This window comes from Emys orbicularis, chromosome 6, assembly GCF_028017835.1.
Source record: "Emys orbicularis isolate rEmyOrb1 chromosome 6, rEmyOrb1.hap1, whole genome shotgun sequence".
In the NCBI taxonomy this organism is placed as follows: Eukaryota; Metazoa; Chordata; order Testudines; family Emydidae; genus Emys; species Emys orbicularis.
Window position 1 is genome coordinate 107,340,279 of NC_088688.1, and position 18,032 is coordinate 107,358,310.

Below are 18,032 nucleotides of genomic sequence, written 5' to 3' on the forward strand. Positions count from 1 at the left end.
TGAAGAGTCCTAGCCTCTTTAATCTTTCCTCATATGGGACCCTCTCTAAACCCTTAATCATTTTAGTTGCTCTTTTCTGAACCTTTTCTAGTGCTAGAATATCTTTTTTGAGGTGAGGAGACCACATCTGTACACAGTATTCGAGATGTGGGCGAACCATGGATTTATATAAGGGCAATAATATATTCTCAGTCTTATTCTCTATCCCCTTTTTAATGATTCCTAACATCCTGTTTGCTTTTTTGACCGCCTCTGCACACTGCGTGGACATCTTTAGAGAACTATCCACGATGACGCCAAGATCTTTTTCCTGACTCGTTGTAGCTAAATTAGCCCCCATCATGTTGTATGTATAGTTGGGGTTATTTTTTCCAATGTGCATTACTTTACATTTATCCACATTAAATTTCATTTGCCATTTTGTTGCCCAATCACTTAGTTTTGTGAGATCTTTTTGAAGTTCTTCACAATCTGCTTTGGTCTTAACTATCTTGAGTAGTTTAGTATCATCTGCAAACTTTGCCACCTCACTGTTTACCCCTTTCTCCAGATCATTTATGAATAAATTGAATAGGATAGGTCCTAGGACTGACCCTTGGGGAACACCACTAGTTACCCCTCTCCATTCTGAGAATTTACCATTAATTCCTACCCTTTGTTCCCTGTCCTTTAAGGAATGGAGAATGAACTTATACATTCACTTACTGATGTAGTCCCTCCAGGCTGCACTTATTCTGTATATAAAAAGAGGACTTAATTCACCAGGACTGTCCACCCAGCACCTTTCACAAATATAAAAAATGTGCAAAAAAGTTCAGTGAAAAAAAATATAATGTATTCCTCAAGCAAGAGCCTATTTTTTTTAATTTGTGTTAATAAATGTATAATTAACTTTATACAGATCAAATTTGCCTTTTTTTAAACTAATTTGGAAACAGAAATCCAGAAGAGAATGTTCCAATTCCCTCTAGTGGGCACTGCAACTGAGAAGTTTATTTACATTTTGATTTGCATTCATTCTTTCTAAATACTAGAGAGAATTATGTGTATAGTCCCATCAACACTGTGGTTCTACCTTATTTAAATCACTAGACTGGTACTAATCTAATATTTGTACCAAAAATAGCATGTTACATGCATTATATTTACTGTTATACCTAAATATGTGCTGTATACTAATAAAAATAAATCCTATATGATAGCTGTGGACTTGTCTCTTAAATACCCAAGTACTTAAAAGCTTTCTTCCTGTGACAGAGACTGTGGTGATGAGCATATTAAAAACGTGTTTATAAGTAGTAAGCACAATACATCTGTTGTGTATTGTATACAGCTACTGAAATCTGTTTTCCTTTAATGTTTCTACCTCTTTTGGGTGCATACATTGGGTTGTTATTGTAGAATCACTCATGAATATTTGGCTGCGTCTGTTTTTTAAGCAGAGGAGCACTAGAATATTCTATTTTAGGAAATAAATCCAAAGAAGGACACAGGCGTTGTCAACAGATATAAGAAAGGGAAAAGTGAGATAAAGGCATGCTTTCAGTTTTAAAAATCACAATTAAAAACTGATTTATAGATTCATAGATGTTTAAGGCCAGAAGGGCCCTGTGATCATCTAGTCTAGCTGCCTGCATAATGCAGGCCATAGAAACTCACCCAGGCATTCCTACATCAAGCCCAGAACTGAGCTATAGCATATCTTTAAAAAGCAAAACATTGTGTTGACTTGAAGATTGCAAGTGATGGAGAATCCACCACGTCCCTCGGTAAGTTGTTCCAATGATTAATTATTATTAATGCTGTTACCAATAACACAATATACCTTTTGCTATAAATAAACCTATGGATATAAGAAGTCTTACCATCATCTTCTTACAGAGGCTTAGATTGTGCTGGAAATATCTTCCAGGTGTCTTTTCAGACTGTTTAGAGAATTTCCAGTGCTCTCTCTCTCATCTTTCATGTATTTCAGGAAGAAGGGGGATTCTTTCAAGATTCTAATGTCTCTCAAATATTCCAGATATCTTGATTTTCCCTCTTCATTTCCACCTCACAGCAAGCCAGAGCAATCAACCAACCGCTTAGTGTGGTTTCCAGCTCCATACTGAGTTTGGGATGAGTTAGATTCTCAGTTAAATGATACATGGATTCTGCCTCCATGTATTACTCAGGAGATGCTATCATATGTAAGTGGAAATCTGCATAGAGTCTAACAAGCTGGGATGCTTAGAACTAGCCATGCATCTCATTGATCCTTATTGCATCAGCAATCCCAAGATGTCCATGTTGATCTTCACTCTGCTCCCTTTATTGATATCAAGCAGAAAATATAAGTAATACTTCTGTTGCTAAAAACATCGGGTGAATTCTGTACAACCCAAGCTTACTGAGGAGTTCAGAGCAATTACCTCTTTCTACCACACCAGTTGCATTTTTGCTTCTCAAAAGCAACATGTTCCAACAAGTCATGTATATTTGCATGCTGCACAGCCTCTTAAAGTGATAGTAGGACTAAAATAGCTGCAATACCAAGGTTATGCTACTTTTTACTATTTTCATTCTTTACCTCAGAAATGTTTAATCACAAAATTGACCTCATAAGTTTTATTTGATAAAAATATTGATTCCAAACATCTTCAAACTTCTTTCCTAATTATTTTTGTTGTCCCTGCCCCCTTCTCTCCCTCTTTCATTTTTTAGGATTCTCTACTTAAAAATTGTGTTCTGTATTTGGGCTTCATTTGAGAATGAAATAAGAATATTTCTGTGTAGATTTTCCCATGTTGTTGGGGTTTTTTACTATATGGTAAGGCTAAAGGACCAACACATTTCACACTGCAATTTTATTGTACATAGAGGGCAACCTTTTCAAACTTAGGCATGTAAATTTTGGCATCAGCTTGGAATGCTGGTTTTATTCCTGTTGGGATGAGCATACAGAGAAAAATATTATAAAGATGTGGATGAAATTCTGCTATACAAATTAGCAAAAAAATTTAAGAACTTCACTGCAATGGAAATAGGTGATGTATATACATTTTAAGATGTAAAAGCCGTCATATTTTTTGTCTTGTTATATCGCTCACAAGCCTATTAGGTTAGTTATTGTAACTGTGCTATGAAAGGAATGTATGTGACTCTTTCTGCCTTTTTAAAAACTCAATAAACTTAAGAAAAAGAGAGTTTTCTTTGGAATGTATAATAATTGGGGAATGTACTGTAAAGTAGTAATTAATTAATTCTGACGTCTTTAAATGGGTTCTTTAAAAGTTTTCTCTGGATAGAAGTTTAAAGGGTTGTTCATAATTTATACTATAATGACCCTATTTAGCTCAACAGAAGGAAAATAATTCCACCATTGCCTAAGAATTATTTTTAGGCATCAATTGGCAATGTAACTAATTACTCAGTTTATGTCCATGATGACTGAACAATCTAAAGCAAATGAATAATGATACTTAGCATTTACATTCACTTGTCATCTGTAGATCTCTGTGCTTTAAAAGATCAGAAAGCATTAATGGTGACTAGTTCAAGTGAAAGCGGTGTACTCAAAAATAAAATGCTACTATGGGGTGAAAGTCTGTTCGAATTTGAGCACGGTATTTAGCCCACAAAATTTAACATCCAAAATGGAGCAAAAATACTCCTTACCCAAATACTGAAGCAGAAAAAATATAGTTGTGTATATATATTGCTACACTGCATTTTGTAGGAATGTATGTGACAGTTGCTTTACTGGGTTATGATGACAGTCTCCCTAGTCCAGTATCCATTGCAGATAGTTATTTTTTGTCTCAAGAAGTGGATTTGTAAATATTTTATATTATTACCAAAGATTCTATTCAGAGTTTGCTGGGGAAAGTTATCTTGCCTTATGCAGGGAGGATCTGGAGGAAATAAGGGCTGAGTATAGACCCCTGCATTGTATTTGCAGAGAGGCAGCATGATCCAATGGCTGGGGCACTGGCCTGGAACTCAGGTAACCTGGGTGTTTTCCCCAGCTCTGCCACTAACCTCTAGGTGCTACTGAACTATAAATAATTGTAATAATAAAACGGCATAATGCACAGCATGTATGCAATACTTTGCTTTTGCTCATGTGTATGTTCTTTGCTGACAGTCTTTCTGTTGACTTCAAGGGGAGCTGGATCAGGGCACACACATGCAAGCGCTCTCTCTCTCACACACACATTCTCCTACAAACTTGCATGTGAGTGTCTTTAGGCAATGGGACTATGCATTTGCATAGAATTGTGTTTTCAAGATCATGGCGGAAGTTTTAAATTTTAAATCTGTTTTAGGGCTATTCCAGCTTAAACAAAGCAAGTGAAAAATAGCTTTGCTGGTGAAAACTCCTTTTTGTCTCCTGTTTCAATACCTGGTGTGTTGGCCAAGATACAAATAAATCTGTCTAGTTATCAGTCCAGTCCTGTAGCTAAATGAATAATCTTAAAATATAATTGACTTTTTTAATGTCAGAAAATGTGTTAAATGATTTATAATGGTTATTATTCAACTTGCACTAGATAAGAGAAATTTTAGTACATTATATTGGTTAAAGTTATTAGACACTAAAAATAGGAAATTAAATTTAAGACCTTGCGTTTAGGGTATGTCTTTACTGAACAGTTAACTTAAGTTTTCTACACTTGAGTTACCCCTCTTGAGTTAGCCCAGCTCAAGTGAGAGTGGCTACACTGTGATTTAGCACGTGAGCTGCCATGGCCACACTGGCACGTCGCTCATTCGTGTGTGGCACTAAGACTTCTGGAGGCATATCTTATGGTGGTCTGTGGTTTAAGCTGAAGCCTATATACCCTGATGGGCTGGCCAACTCAAGTTGGAATCACCACCATGCTTGAGTTACAGTTTTGTGTGTGTGATGGGACGCAAGTTTAGGGCAACACTTGAATTATAATTCAGGTTAACCTTATGGTGAAGACAAGGTCTAAATCTCAAATATCTTTGCACTAGTGGTGTTGTAATGCACATGCATAGCAACAATAAATGCTGCAAGTCAGTGTCTCACAAGAACTTTGCAGGGCAATAGGTTTAGTCCAATTAGAAGGCAATAAACTAAGCCCTCTGAGGTGAAAGACAAATAATGACATTCATTTATCATAGATCAACTAGGTCTTTAACACTAATCTTCAGATTGGCAGCACCTTGATTTAAGCCAGTCTAACAGCTTATTGATATTCAAGTGGAATCAAGGATGTGTAGACACTAAATACTAGTACTAAAATGGCAAGTATTGGTATTCATCTTCAAAAATAATAGGTGTTATAGTTTGAGGAGAGTTTTCTGTTATATTGATCTAACCTGGGATCTATAGGTGCACAATTTAAACTAAAACCTGCATGGTTCTAATCTCCCTCATGCCTTTTGGCAACTCTTTTATGCAAGCTTCAAAAGTGAGAAAAAAATTGTCCTTGACAGATATTTCCAACATACCTATAGATTGGCAACATCTTGATTAAGAACGCAGTTAGCACAATTTATTATTTATGTAACACCATGAAGCTAACAGCAGTGGTTTCTCAAACTGGGGCTATCTGAATATTGTTTATAATCCAATCTAATGTATAGAGGCAAAACAGTTTTCAGATGGAACAGTTAAAAGGCATATATGACATAAGCCTAGAACAGCATTCTTGGGAGTTGGTGGTACCACACTTTCTGCTTTGTTAATCAAAAATTATCCAGATTTATATGGCTTAATTGTCAATGGGAGTTTTGCCAGATTTTGGACTATGTGCTGAAGGACTAGGCTCTACGGGAATTGCATGTCACATCTTTGAACAGCTATTCTGAATGTGGAGGTGTGAATGTGTATGAACAGATATATTGTATCATATTGCTATTTAATGAATTAATTGTTAATACAGTTTTGTTAAAAGTATGTCCATTTTATTCATGTACAAACATGTTATTTCTCCCATACACAAGAGAGACAGGATGATATGGTGGAAAATTCACAAGATGTAGTTCTCACCCATGCCAGTGATTCACTATTTGAGCTTCAACAAGTCTCTGAGGGCCAAATTTTCAGAAGTGTGCACTAAATTCAGGTGCCTCCATTTTTGGTTGCCCAGCTTGAGATACGTGGGGCCTGATTTTCCATAGATTCTGAGAAGCTAAAATCTAATTCAAGTCAAAAAATTAAGTCCTAGATAGGGTACCTTAATATCAAAGGCACCCAAAATTAATTGATAGATCTGAAAACGTGAAGCATCTAAATTAGGGATCTCTTTTGAAAATGTGGGCCGGTATCTCTATGTAAGTCTACAAATCTATCTTCATGTTTTGAAATTGTTTTATTGCCCTTGCTTTCTCTGATGTTTCATCACAATAGGACATCCCTTTTTGATTCTGCTGTGATGGTGTGTGGGGGTATGTGAAAAAATAAAAGGACATGTTGAATGAGCTAATAAACATTCAGGAACTTTTCCACATTTCCAGACTACAGCTAAACAACTTATCCAAACATTTTTTTCCAACTAATCACCCCCCTGGGGAACCAGGTTTTAGATAGGAACTTCTAATACACGCATCCAGGAGTAAAAGATGGGTTGAATTAACAGAAATTCCCTTATCATAATTATAATCTACAGTAAATGAGTTTAACTGGTTACCCTGGGTCCTCCCCTTTGTAGACCCTACCCCCACAGCATCCACAGAATGACTTCAGTTCCTTTATAAAGCTAGCAGACTACATGCCGCTTCCTTCGCTCACCTGAAACTGCAGGACATTTAAATTAAAAGTCCACACAAGTAAGATTAGTATGTTTCTGCTGCTGCTTCATCTGCTCGTGATCTCAGGTCTTGGAGCAACAGGACAAGGCGGAGAGCTGCAAAGGAACAAGAGGAGAATTCAGCACCTTTCCTATCAAGATAAAGATTTGCTTGAAAGAGAGGGCCCTAGCAAGTTGCTGGTGCAAGATCCCATGGACTATGAAGAAATCCTAGAAGAACCAAGTTTATTTGTAGCAGCCCCAGAGCTGGCAACAGAGAGCAGGAAGCAAGGAGAAAAAAAATCATCCAGATTTATCCTTCCATATGTAGAGCTTGATGTGCACCGAGATCTGGGAAGCTGGACTGCACCAAAAGAGACCTCCCATTCTGAAAGCATGAGACGCTTCCTACCTTCACATTCAGTCAACAAGAAGGAAGCTGAGACCCCCTACAGGAAAGATGCTAAAAAATTCTGGGACCATTTCATATTTAAAAAAAATTCAGCTTCTGAGGAGGTTGTTCTGCCAATCAAGACCAACGATATGTACCAGGAGACCTGCAGGACGCTGCCTTTTTCTCAGGTAAGAACAGGTCTCAGGCAAGAGACCCAATAGCAGTATTTGCTCCCATCATTCTGCCTTCACAAACTTCACTCTCTTGTGTCATCTGTAATCCCTGACTAAGGAAATACAGGTCAATTCCACTTGCTAGCAGCAAGACCACTTCATAGACATCCAATAGTACTGAAAAAAACTTTTGCTTTAGTTCAACGAGTCACATTGTTGAGCACAGGTCTGGGAACCAATGTAATCAATATACAATGAGCAGGAGGGGTTATTTTTTATCTGTAATCAAACACAAACCATATTTCCTGATTTAGCCTGAACAGCAGGAAGAATAGTAAGTTTATTTATACAATCAGTCTCAGTGCAGTTATTCAGGGGTTTGTTTGTGGTTTTATGGCTAAACTCAAATTCTTGACCTGCTCTACTAAAAATGAGGAGTAAAGCCTTGTCTATACTAGAAAATTGTACCACTTTAACTATACTGGTATTGTTAAAGCATTAACCTCTCTCTAGTGTGGACAAAGTTACGCCAGTATAAAAGTGCTTATATCAGGTTAGTTGATTCAAGTCTGGGATGTGGAATAGCTATCCTGGTATAAGGCATCTTTATATTGGTATAATTGCATCCACACTAGGGCTTATAACTATGTTGGTTAAAAAAAATCTCTAGTCAAAGAAGTTATAACTTCCAGCATAGACCAGTGCTTAATATTACAGACGTGACTCAAACTTGGTCATGATTTTTCAAACATAAAGGCCCTTTGAACCAAATATGATACACATAAATGTCAAGTTATATATTATAGTAACACTGTCCAAGTAAGTGGGAAACTCACTAGGTAACTACTTTAATTCTTTTGCTACTTAAAATAATTTGTAAATGGTGTGAATACTACAGTAACTAACAGTAAGAGAAGAAACTTATATAGTAGTTGTATAAGCCCAATCTTCCATTATTTTTGTGTCTACATCTTCCAGCAAAGTCCATGGGAGTTTTGAATGTGCAAAGAAAGGAGGATAGGGCCAACAAGTGTTTACAATGCCAATGCTATGTAGTAACTGCAACCTGTTTGCTGTTTCAGAGTATTGTGCATGAGAACTGTGAAAAGGTGGTGGTGCAGAACAACTTGTGCTTTGGGAAGTGTAGTTCCTTTCACGTCCCTGGCCCAGAAGATCGTCTTTATACCTTTTGTTCCCACTGCTTGCCTACCAAGTTCACCATGAAACGCTTGGAGCTGAACTGCACCAGGTCTGTCGCCGTTGTTAAGGTGGTCATGATTGTGGAGGATTGCAAGTGTGAGATTCAGAAGATTAAAGATTCTGATATAGGACCCCTACATTCAGACTTGCATTCAAATGTATATGAGCACAATTAACCTGCTCAAAAGAACCTTTAAGCTCCATAATCATTAGCATCCGTGTGAAGATGTAGATTATCTCTTTACATCATGTATAACGTTACCTGAAATGTATAAGATGTTTCTCTGTGTGAAAGAGAGGGAGGGGGGAGCATGGTGTGGAAGTCTAATCTCTTCAAAATGTCTCCTTCTTGCTACACTGGGTCAGTTCCATTGGTGTCAGCGAAGTTGAGATCCTGAGCATATACGAGCCAAAAGCTGTCACCACTGTTTTAAACACCATGTTGATTAGAACTGCTCAGAACCAGACTTTTCTCTGCAAAAAGAGGTGTGTTTTTTACATTGAGATAGCTAACTCAATGTAATAGTGGAGTAACAGTATAGGTAGTTATTACTGTTGTGTAGCTAGTCAAGGTCAACCCTCACATGGCTGCATTGAGGTAAAACTACAGTGCCTTGTCTCCACTAGCATTTTCCACTGACATGGTGATCTTGAGTTAGCTATCTCCATGTAAAAATCACATATTTTCTTTTTTTGCACTGAAGACAAAGCCTAAGTCTAAGCAACAATGCAACTTAAAGTTAGAGCTAGTCTAATTATTTTCATTGATGCGTTTTTGTTTTTGTTTTTTCATTGAAGAGGGACTTTTCAACCTAAACAAAAAATATTGCTCAAGATTTTCATTTTGGTCAAAATTGTCTGGTTTTTTGATGAACAAAAGTTTCCCTTAAAGAACAACTGGCATTTTCTGAGCATCTTTATTTAAAATGCTTGCAGCAATTGGTGACCTCATCTATAACATGTATTCCCAGTATTGCTAACACTGGTGGAGGTGAGCCACCATTAGCAATGGTGGGAAATCTTTGAGAAATATCCATAGCATAATCTGGGTTGAAGGTGACATGTAATTCCATTGATTTCTAAGGAGTCAATCCTGATTTACACCAGTGTAAGAGGAGAATCAGGTCCTATATATTATTACTATTACATGAGAAGAAAGAATCTTTGTGTAACAAATACTACCAACAATAGAGTATTTTAAAATATTAAAAAGTATGAAGCAGTTGCCTAGCTGCCGACATGTTTGCACTGGAGGACTTTCTGGTGATGCTGAAGACAGCTCAATAACTGGGTGGGAGTGAGATAGATTAAATACTCATTTAGAGATTGGTTTTGCTGCCCTCATTCATGTTCAGTAGTACCTTGAAATGGGACAGTCAACAGAGTAAGGTATGATTCGGGTGAATAAGGCTACCAGAATCAACTTTAAATGATCAAAGATGTTTCTTAAAATTGAGTTACAGTACTGTGCAAAATAGACGCTAATGTGACAAGGAGGAATGGAATGTTGCTGTGTGTACTTTATTGTCATCTCTATGGGGGTAATTTACAGGATCTTTCCCTGCAATGTGATTATTTGAATATGTTCACTTGCTATATGAATAAGTGGAAGGGATACCCCACTCAATGAAAGGTGACTTACAAAATGTTATGAATTTGCAGGAGCAAAATACAATATTTATGAAAGTTGGGATTAATTGTTCTGCTATTTTTGCAAAGTAAATGAACCTGACATTTATAACCAACATTTTTGTAAAATAACTTGAATAAAATAACTGTGACTCATTCTGTAAAGCATTTAGGGTCTGATTCTGATCTCACACTGATATCAATCAGAAGTAATGCTATTGAAGTCAGTGGAATGACGCCAATGTAAAACTGTGGTGAGCCAAAATCAGGCCCTTAATAAAAACCTTGTAAGTAGGAGGCATACGCCTGAATCACTTTGATTCCCTATGTGTCTCTGTGTTAGCCATCCTTGCTGTTACTGCTGGGAATGTTCCCTACATTTCTAGAGCTAACCGACCAACAAGAGAGGTGGCTAGTTTGGGCTTTGTGGATAGTCAGTTATCCTGCAGTGATGGAAAGCTGTTATTCCACCAGGATGGGAGAATTGGTACCTTGGCCTACGTGACTTGATAGCTCTGGGGAAAATCATCTGCAACAGACGTAATGAACTCCAGTAATTTGAAAATACTTTGACTATATCTTCTGAGTATTATGTTCAATAAAAGGACATTGCCACAGGACCCAATAATCTTTACATGTGATATGGATATTGACTAATTGTGTTGGATAACTTTCTCCTACTCTTACTGAAATGTTTTGCACTCCAGCTGTGTATTCTTGTTTTGCTGAAAATCAATGAAATGGTCAATCATTAAAGAAGCAAACAAATAATGAGGTGGTAGCTGTCTTGGGATAGGCACCAGTGCTGTTCTGTAGGAATCACGAGATTGAAGCCTTGTCTATAAGGGAGAAGGTTTTTTGGTATAACCTAAGGTGTCAATTTAAACTGATAGTTACACAGGTATAACCCCCTATGGACACAGTTACTCTGATATGAATTACTTTTTTCATTTTCATTTATGTTGCTTGTGAAGGGGTTCAAGCAAAACCAAAAAGCCACTCTTACACCACGATAGGACTGTCTGTCCCAGGGACTATAGCAGTATACTATGCCTGTATAACTAGTAAAACTATCCCATGTAGACCAGACCTGATTCTAGTCCTGGCTCACTCAGCACCCATGGCTCTTAGCCCAACTTCTGGCTTCTCTTCTCCTTCCTGCTGCTTTTTGCAGCCCTGGCTCACCAGCCAGCCAGCCAGCCGTTCCTCTAGCTGCTTTCCAGAACCCTAGATTTCATCCAATTTCCAACCCTTCCTGACTCCCTTGGGAGCACCAGGCAGTCTGTTCCTGTATTATTCCTAGACCCTCTGATCAGACCCCCTGCTGCTGCCTTGCCAACAGCTCACTTTTGGATGATGGGAGTTGGAAATCAGAAGTAATTCAGCCAATCACCACTCTGTATTAGTGAGTTCATTTGCACACATACTGCAGTGCCATTGTAAATCTTATCTTTAAAAAAAATAAATAACATATCCTTGGACTACAGCTCTTATGAATACATGTTTACTAAAAATTGTGTTTGAATGACCTCTCAATTGCTGATCCTGGATCTGAATAGTAGCAATAGTTTGTGCAAATAGAGGATATCATCAAGCCATTGTTACAGTGTCATTAACTCTCACAATGTTATTGTGAATCTGACAGTAATTAGTATTTTCTCTTAAAGCCCCAGCTCCTGGAGTCTTGTGGATATATGAGAATCTCAGCTTTCATTTTTTTAAAAAGTGTCTAGGCCTCCTGGCTAAAGAAAAATCAAGAAGATGTGACTCCAGTGCACCTTAAAGGCTCAAAAACAAGAAGGCAAATAAAAAGAACCCCAATTTTTTTCTCTAACTCATGATTTTGTATGGCCCGACTCATGATATTTTAATGTGACCTTTGGGTTGGCAATACTGAGGATGTGCACTGTACTTGTTGGGCCATAGAGTGAAGTGCCTACATCCCAATCTTGCAAGTCCTCTGTGCAAAAGTACCATTGAAGTCAAAGGGAGTTCAGCATGTGGAGAGTTTTCAGGATTGGGTCCTTGGTGTGAATTTGCACCACTTAAAAGTAGGTGCAAAGAGATAATGACAGCTGTAGTAACTGCTAATTAGATTAGTGCTATAGTTTTTTGGGTGAATGTTTAATTAACCCAGCAGAGGTCAGTTGCATGTAATTAGCACTATATTCTGCAATATCAAGAATGTGTTAATTGGATCTGATTTCAGAGTCTTTAAAAATTCTATATTAAGAGCAAGTTATGCCCAGATGCTAACAGGACTTTGCTCTATGAAAGAGGACAAGTGTACATGGTCATAAAGAGCCCTTAGCAACTTCCATTGAATCATATTTGAAATTTGTAAATATTTCAGAAGTTCTCCATTCTATTTCAATTTGTGACCATTTGAACTGTGGACAACATACCTAAAAATAAATAAATGAGTGGAGGTTCTGGTTATTTTAATTGCCTTTAGGAAAACACTATTTTATATATAGACTATTTTCTTAGTTGAGAATTTAATAATCAAATGCATTAACAACAGTGTTATGTCAAACACTAGCCCATAATCCTCTTTTCTCACAAAATTATATTGATACCTAAATTCTGCCTCGCCTATTACAAAGCTAATGAAATCTGATGTTGCATGCAGTATTTTGTGCTGGCTTTGTGTTTGCTCTTATTTAGGTTCTTTTAACAATGCATTGTCATGATAACAAACCATCTACTGATGCAGAACCATTGTAACATCAGCTAACACCAATACCTTTCCAACCTGGCTGCTCGGAGGAAGAGAGGCAGCTGCAGGATGAGAGGCAGCATAATGAAAGAGAAAGGATAGCAGACGGTCACATTTGAACACAAGATCATTTTCTCCAGGGTGGTGGTTACTGTATGTGTTCTGGTTGGACCAAAATTGACTTCAATTTAACAGAAGTCTCCAGCAGCATTCCTTGCAATAACAGCTCAGGGCACCACCTGAGACTGAAGCCCAATTGTGCTAGGTGCTATACATACATAGAAAGAGAGAAACCCTGCTGCAAAGATCTTACAATCCAAGCTAATGACAAAATGTAACAGGTAAAGACAAAATATGAACTAGCACACTGTTCAAACTCACCCCATTCTCCTAGGTGAAAGTGTTTGGGTTTAATAGGCTCATCTGTACTTAATTAGAGCCCAACTAGCAATACCTCCCTGAATTGCCTTTGAACCCTGCTGGAAATTAACCCCCCAAACTCCAGGCTTTCCATTGGCTTGGCATAGCCCTTCCTCTCCAGATTCCAAAGGTCAGCAGGCTTTCATATTTTCTCCAGCAGGCAGCCAAAGTTCTGTACATTCCATCCCAGGGGTATTTCCTCTCGTCTTCCCCATAACCCCTAGCTCCTGGGTCAGAGAGAGGGAGAATTCTACGGGCTCCTTTCTTTTCTTCACCTTCAACGTCTCCACTGTTAAAATAAAATCATCATCCACATCTCAATGTATGACATCGTGACATCACATGCCATGGTGACCAACAGGTCTTCATGCCCATGAAAATGTCAAGCCCCATTTCTAGCATCCAATTTCTAGCATCTGATGTCACAAATGAAAGCCTCCTTGGTGCATCAAGAATGTGAATCCAGAACATGGCACTTTGTGTCATGAGGAATTTGGCTACCAGTCTAATATTAGAGTGTCTATTATATATGTTAACGAGGTTTGCAAAGCAACCAGGAAAGGGGTTAGTGCTATGGTACTGCAAAAAGGGGGTGGTAACACATAATTTCACTCAGAATTTAGCAGGATCCAGGAAGAGGAGGATAATACTTATATGCAGCAGATTTCCCTGTCCTTGCGAAGGGAGTGATTTCTGTGCACAGAGTCCATTCTGCACAAGGATCATTGGGGTATGACTGGGCCTAGATTTAATATTGGAATCTATCCTCATGAAGCAGAGGAATTGTAGGCAGTAAGAATCATGGGAGTCATAATGCAATCCTCTCTTTTGCATATGACCTCCATAAGAGAGCATCAGCTGCCACTGCACATGGCATGATTTTAGCATGCTGATTTAATATTTACAGAGTGCCAATAAAAATTTTATGATGACAGCTGGTGGCTCCTGTGGTAATTTATAAATAACAACAGCAACACCACAACACAGACATTAGGGAACTCCAAGAAGGGTTCTGCACTACTGTGCAATATTCTGAAATCACAGAAATGAGCTGTTTCTGCTTTGCAGGTTTTTCCGTAATCATTGCAAAATACATTACTGATGAACTAATCCATGCTGGTCTGCTGCACAGTTCCAAACGGGCAGGGAAAGATGTGTGCAACAAAGCCAATATTACTTTAAGGTACAGCTCCACTTTAGAGACTATGTAAAAAGGGGGCTCCATATCTATTTATTGTTTCTCAATGACATACACAACATATCTGTTTAGTTTTCAGGTAAAAACATCGGGAGTGGGATAGAGGGTGTGTTTCTAAGGCTACGTCTACACTTACCCGGTAGTTCGGCGGCAAGCAAATCGAACTTCTGGGTTCGACTTATCGCGTCTTGTCTGGACGCGATAAGTCGAACCCGGAAGTGCTCGCCGTCGACTGCGGTACTCCAGCTCGGCGAGAGGAGTACGCGAAGTCGACGGGGGAGCCTGCCTGCCGCGTGTGGACTGAGGTAAGTTCGAACTAAGGTACTTCGAACTTCAGCTACGTTATTCACGTAGCTGAAGTTGCGTACCTTAGTTCGAATTGGGGGGTTAGTGTAGACCTGCCCTTAGGGATCTACACTAACCCCCCAATTCGAACTAAGGTACGCAACTTCAGCTACGTGAATAACGTAGCTGAAGTTCGAAGTACCTTAGTTCGAACTTACCTCAGTCCACACGCGGCAGGCAGGCTCCCCCGTCGACTTTGCGTACTCCTCTCGCCGAGCTGGAGTACCGCAGTCGACGGTGAGCACTTCCAGGTTCGACTTATCGCGTCCAGACAAGACGCGATAAGTCGAACCCAGAAGTTCAAGTTGCTTGCCGCCGAACTACCGGGTAAGTGTAGACCTACCCTAACTCTGATCCCTGAAAATTCAATTCGGAAATGGAAAATTAGGCTGGGTTCTTTCTGGTTCATGCATCACCAGCCAAAGATTCTGCAACTAGAACTTAGTTACAGTTCTGCTGATGAGCAAGCCAGAATACACTACAGCTCACTCTCCCAAAGAGCTGTGTTTGTTCTGCAGGACTAAAATGAGCAAATCATAGTAAAAACTTATTTTAGTAAATAAAATTAGCAGAGCTGATGGAAGAGAAAGCAGAACTATTGAGTAAGAAGGGCATTTTACATAGTCATTTTCAGACTAGAACAATACTCCAGTGTTTGCTCAGGAAAAGGGAAAATCTTTTTGCCATTATCTCGTATGTATTTTCACTAACTTCAGCCAGCCTTTTTTTCCCCAGCAGAGAGAATGTCTCCATTTGTCTTACATTTTTATTCCCCAAATCCTCTTTCTCCTTGGGTCGTTATGCAGCTGTCATGAACTCTCTGCCATGTCTGTTGTACATGGAAGTGCCTTACATATTGGCCTTTTGCCATGGGGCTATTTTTCATAGCCAGCTTTGTAGGCTCTTTCACACATGTGCCCATCCTCTATTCACCCCCGTGTTGTACCGTAAATCAGATCCTTTTCAGTATTGCCTGGTTTTACGGAAATGTACAGGCTGCTTGTTAATGTTTCCACTGTCATTGAAATAGGCTGTACTGGGTCACCATATAACCCCTAATCCCAGCTAAGAACATACATGCTTACATTAGAGCAACATTGACTTGGTATATTAGAAAATATCCTGAACAATATGACCGACAATCTTGAGCAAATTAGGATGAGTGGTCACTTTATCCTGCAATAAAGTCTTGATGAAAGCTTGAAATCCTTCTGAGTTCTAATTCATCTTTACTTCTCAGATATTCTCTTTTTGGCATATACATGTCAACAACTATGATCAAGTTTAAAGAGGTATGTGTCCTCAATGTTTAGTGTTGTTAAAGAAGAGCTTCCTGTAAAAGAGATGGTCATTATATTATTCTTCAGGCTGCCCATTCATCAATTATTATGTGGGATCTGTGCTTTAGGGCAAGAATAAGACCAATTTAGATTGGGAATCCTGCCACTCAAACAGATGGGGATGACTCTAGATAGCCAAAAGATCATGCATGTGCATCAGCTATGGGTGTTCAAGGCATGATTCCCAGATGGGAATGCTGAAACTGCTGTCCATTACGAGCTGCCTGTGGCAATTAGCCATCACTAATCCATCTCTGGACAGAATTAACTTTTAAAAATAAAAATTTCCTCCCCCAGTCTCATAAGGGAATCCTTTGTTCAATTCATCAAGCCCAATATGCTGGCCAGAGAGATAGATTGAGGCACTGAGCTTATCCATGGTGGCGCCATCTCACTGTAAAATCACAGAGAGTGACTTTGTGGAGGCAAAGGGAGAGATACAGACTTAGCTTATTTTTTAATTTGGGAATGTATACACATTTCAAGGTACTACTGACGTTTAATGTGGGGGGAGGATCAATTTAAGATTTAAATCAGTATTAGGGAGATAGCATTTCAGCAAAATCTGGACAAAAGAGGTCTCTTCAGGTTTTTCTATTTCCCTCTTTGCCCCATTTTTTGTGAGTAAAGCCCATTCTAAAGTGATCAGAAAAGTGACAATATAAAAATGTCTTACTTTGCTTGTCTTATTAAAAAAATCATGTTTATGTGCCTGTTTGCACTCCAGAACCAAGATAACTGTTGAAGAGCAAGTTACGTTCTATTCTTTCTTATGCACCATAAAGGAAATTGTCAGCTATTGGAATCACAGAATCATTATTACTGCTGCTGATGTAAGACGCCAATACAACACACAGCACATATCTTGCACGCTGCATTTGAATGAGTTAGACCCTGTTCCTCCACTGATTGCCCTGTGGACCCCCGTGCCAGCCCAGCCCAGAGGCTTGCTGTTTTCAACTGGGGTCTGCACTAGAGTCAACTGTAAGCTCAGGGTCTTAAACTGTATGTTTTTGGGGAAAGAACCATGTCTCGCTACTTGTTTGCAACATGAATGTATGCTTAGCGGATTACATAAACAACAACAATAAGCTTATTTTCCACATCAAGAATGCTGGTAGTTGGAATATTAATCTTTAGATCTGTAACCTGAGCAAACTTAATATGGAAGCCAGAGAGAAGATGAATATAGAATCACCAGTGTGAATTGGTATAAGTATTATTAATTCAAATGTTGGTTAAAACTTTTTTCTGTTCTATCTTAAGTAGATCTTATTTATCAATCATATCTGTAATGTGTCTATCATGACAATTAAAAAAGATATTCCTTGTTGTCCATGAATAAACACATTTCTCCACTCCTCCCACAAGAGGAATGCGATGAATACAAGCAGAGATATTCAAGAGAGAAAGAGGACATTTCTGCATGCATAGATTTCATGTGGGAGTGCATGTACCGCAAGCCTGAAGTAAGACTGTTCCTGCTCCTCATGATTTTAAAGGTCTCACATTCTTAAAGCCTCAACTCCTGGAGTCAAGTGATTACATGAAAACCTCAGCTTTCATTTCAAATTGGTTATAGTCCTCACAATCGCAGAGAAAAGATTGAAACTGCCACCTGAACGTACCCAAATGGCTCAAAAGACAGAAAGCAAATAAAAAAGAAACCCAACTTTATTATTTGTCTGAATCTTGTGATTTTTTTTAAGCCAGTCTCATTATTTGGGGGAGGCATGAGCCAAACGCGTTTGGAATGCTCAGGGTTGGCAACACTGGGAGTGGAAAGTCTGACTCTGATATTTATCACAGGGGTTTGCCCCAAATATCACGCCACTCTTGTGCCCTGCTCCAGCTGCCACACCCGAGTTTGCTGC

At 38.7% G+C, this 18,032-nt stretch overlaps 1 protein-coding gene across 1 annotated transcript; it reads left to right on the forward strand.

Annotated features, from left to right (window-relative positions):
• The first annotated feature begins 6,791 nt into the window (after window positions 1–6,791).
• Window positions 6,792–8,683, forward strand: CER1 (cerberus 1, DAN family BMP antagonist). The gene is made up of 2 exons (XM_065407005.1): window positions 6,792–7,322; window positions 8,390–8,683. The coding sequence occupies exons 1-2, from the start codon at window positions 6,792–6,794 to the stop codon at window positions 8,681–8,683; spliced, it is 825 nt and encodes a 274-aa protein (XP_065263077.1).
• The last annotated feature ends 9,349 nt before the right edge of the window (window positions 8,684–18,032 follow it).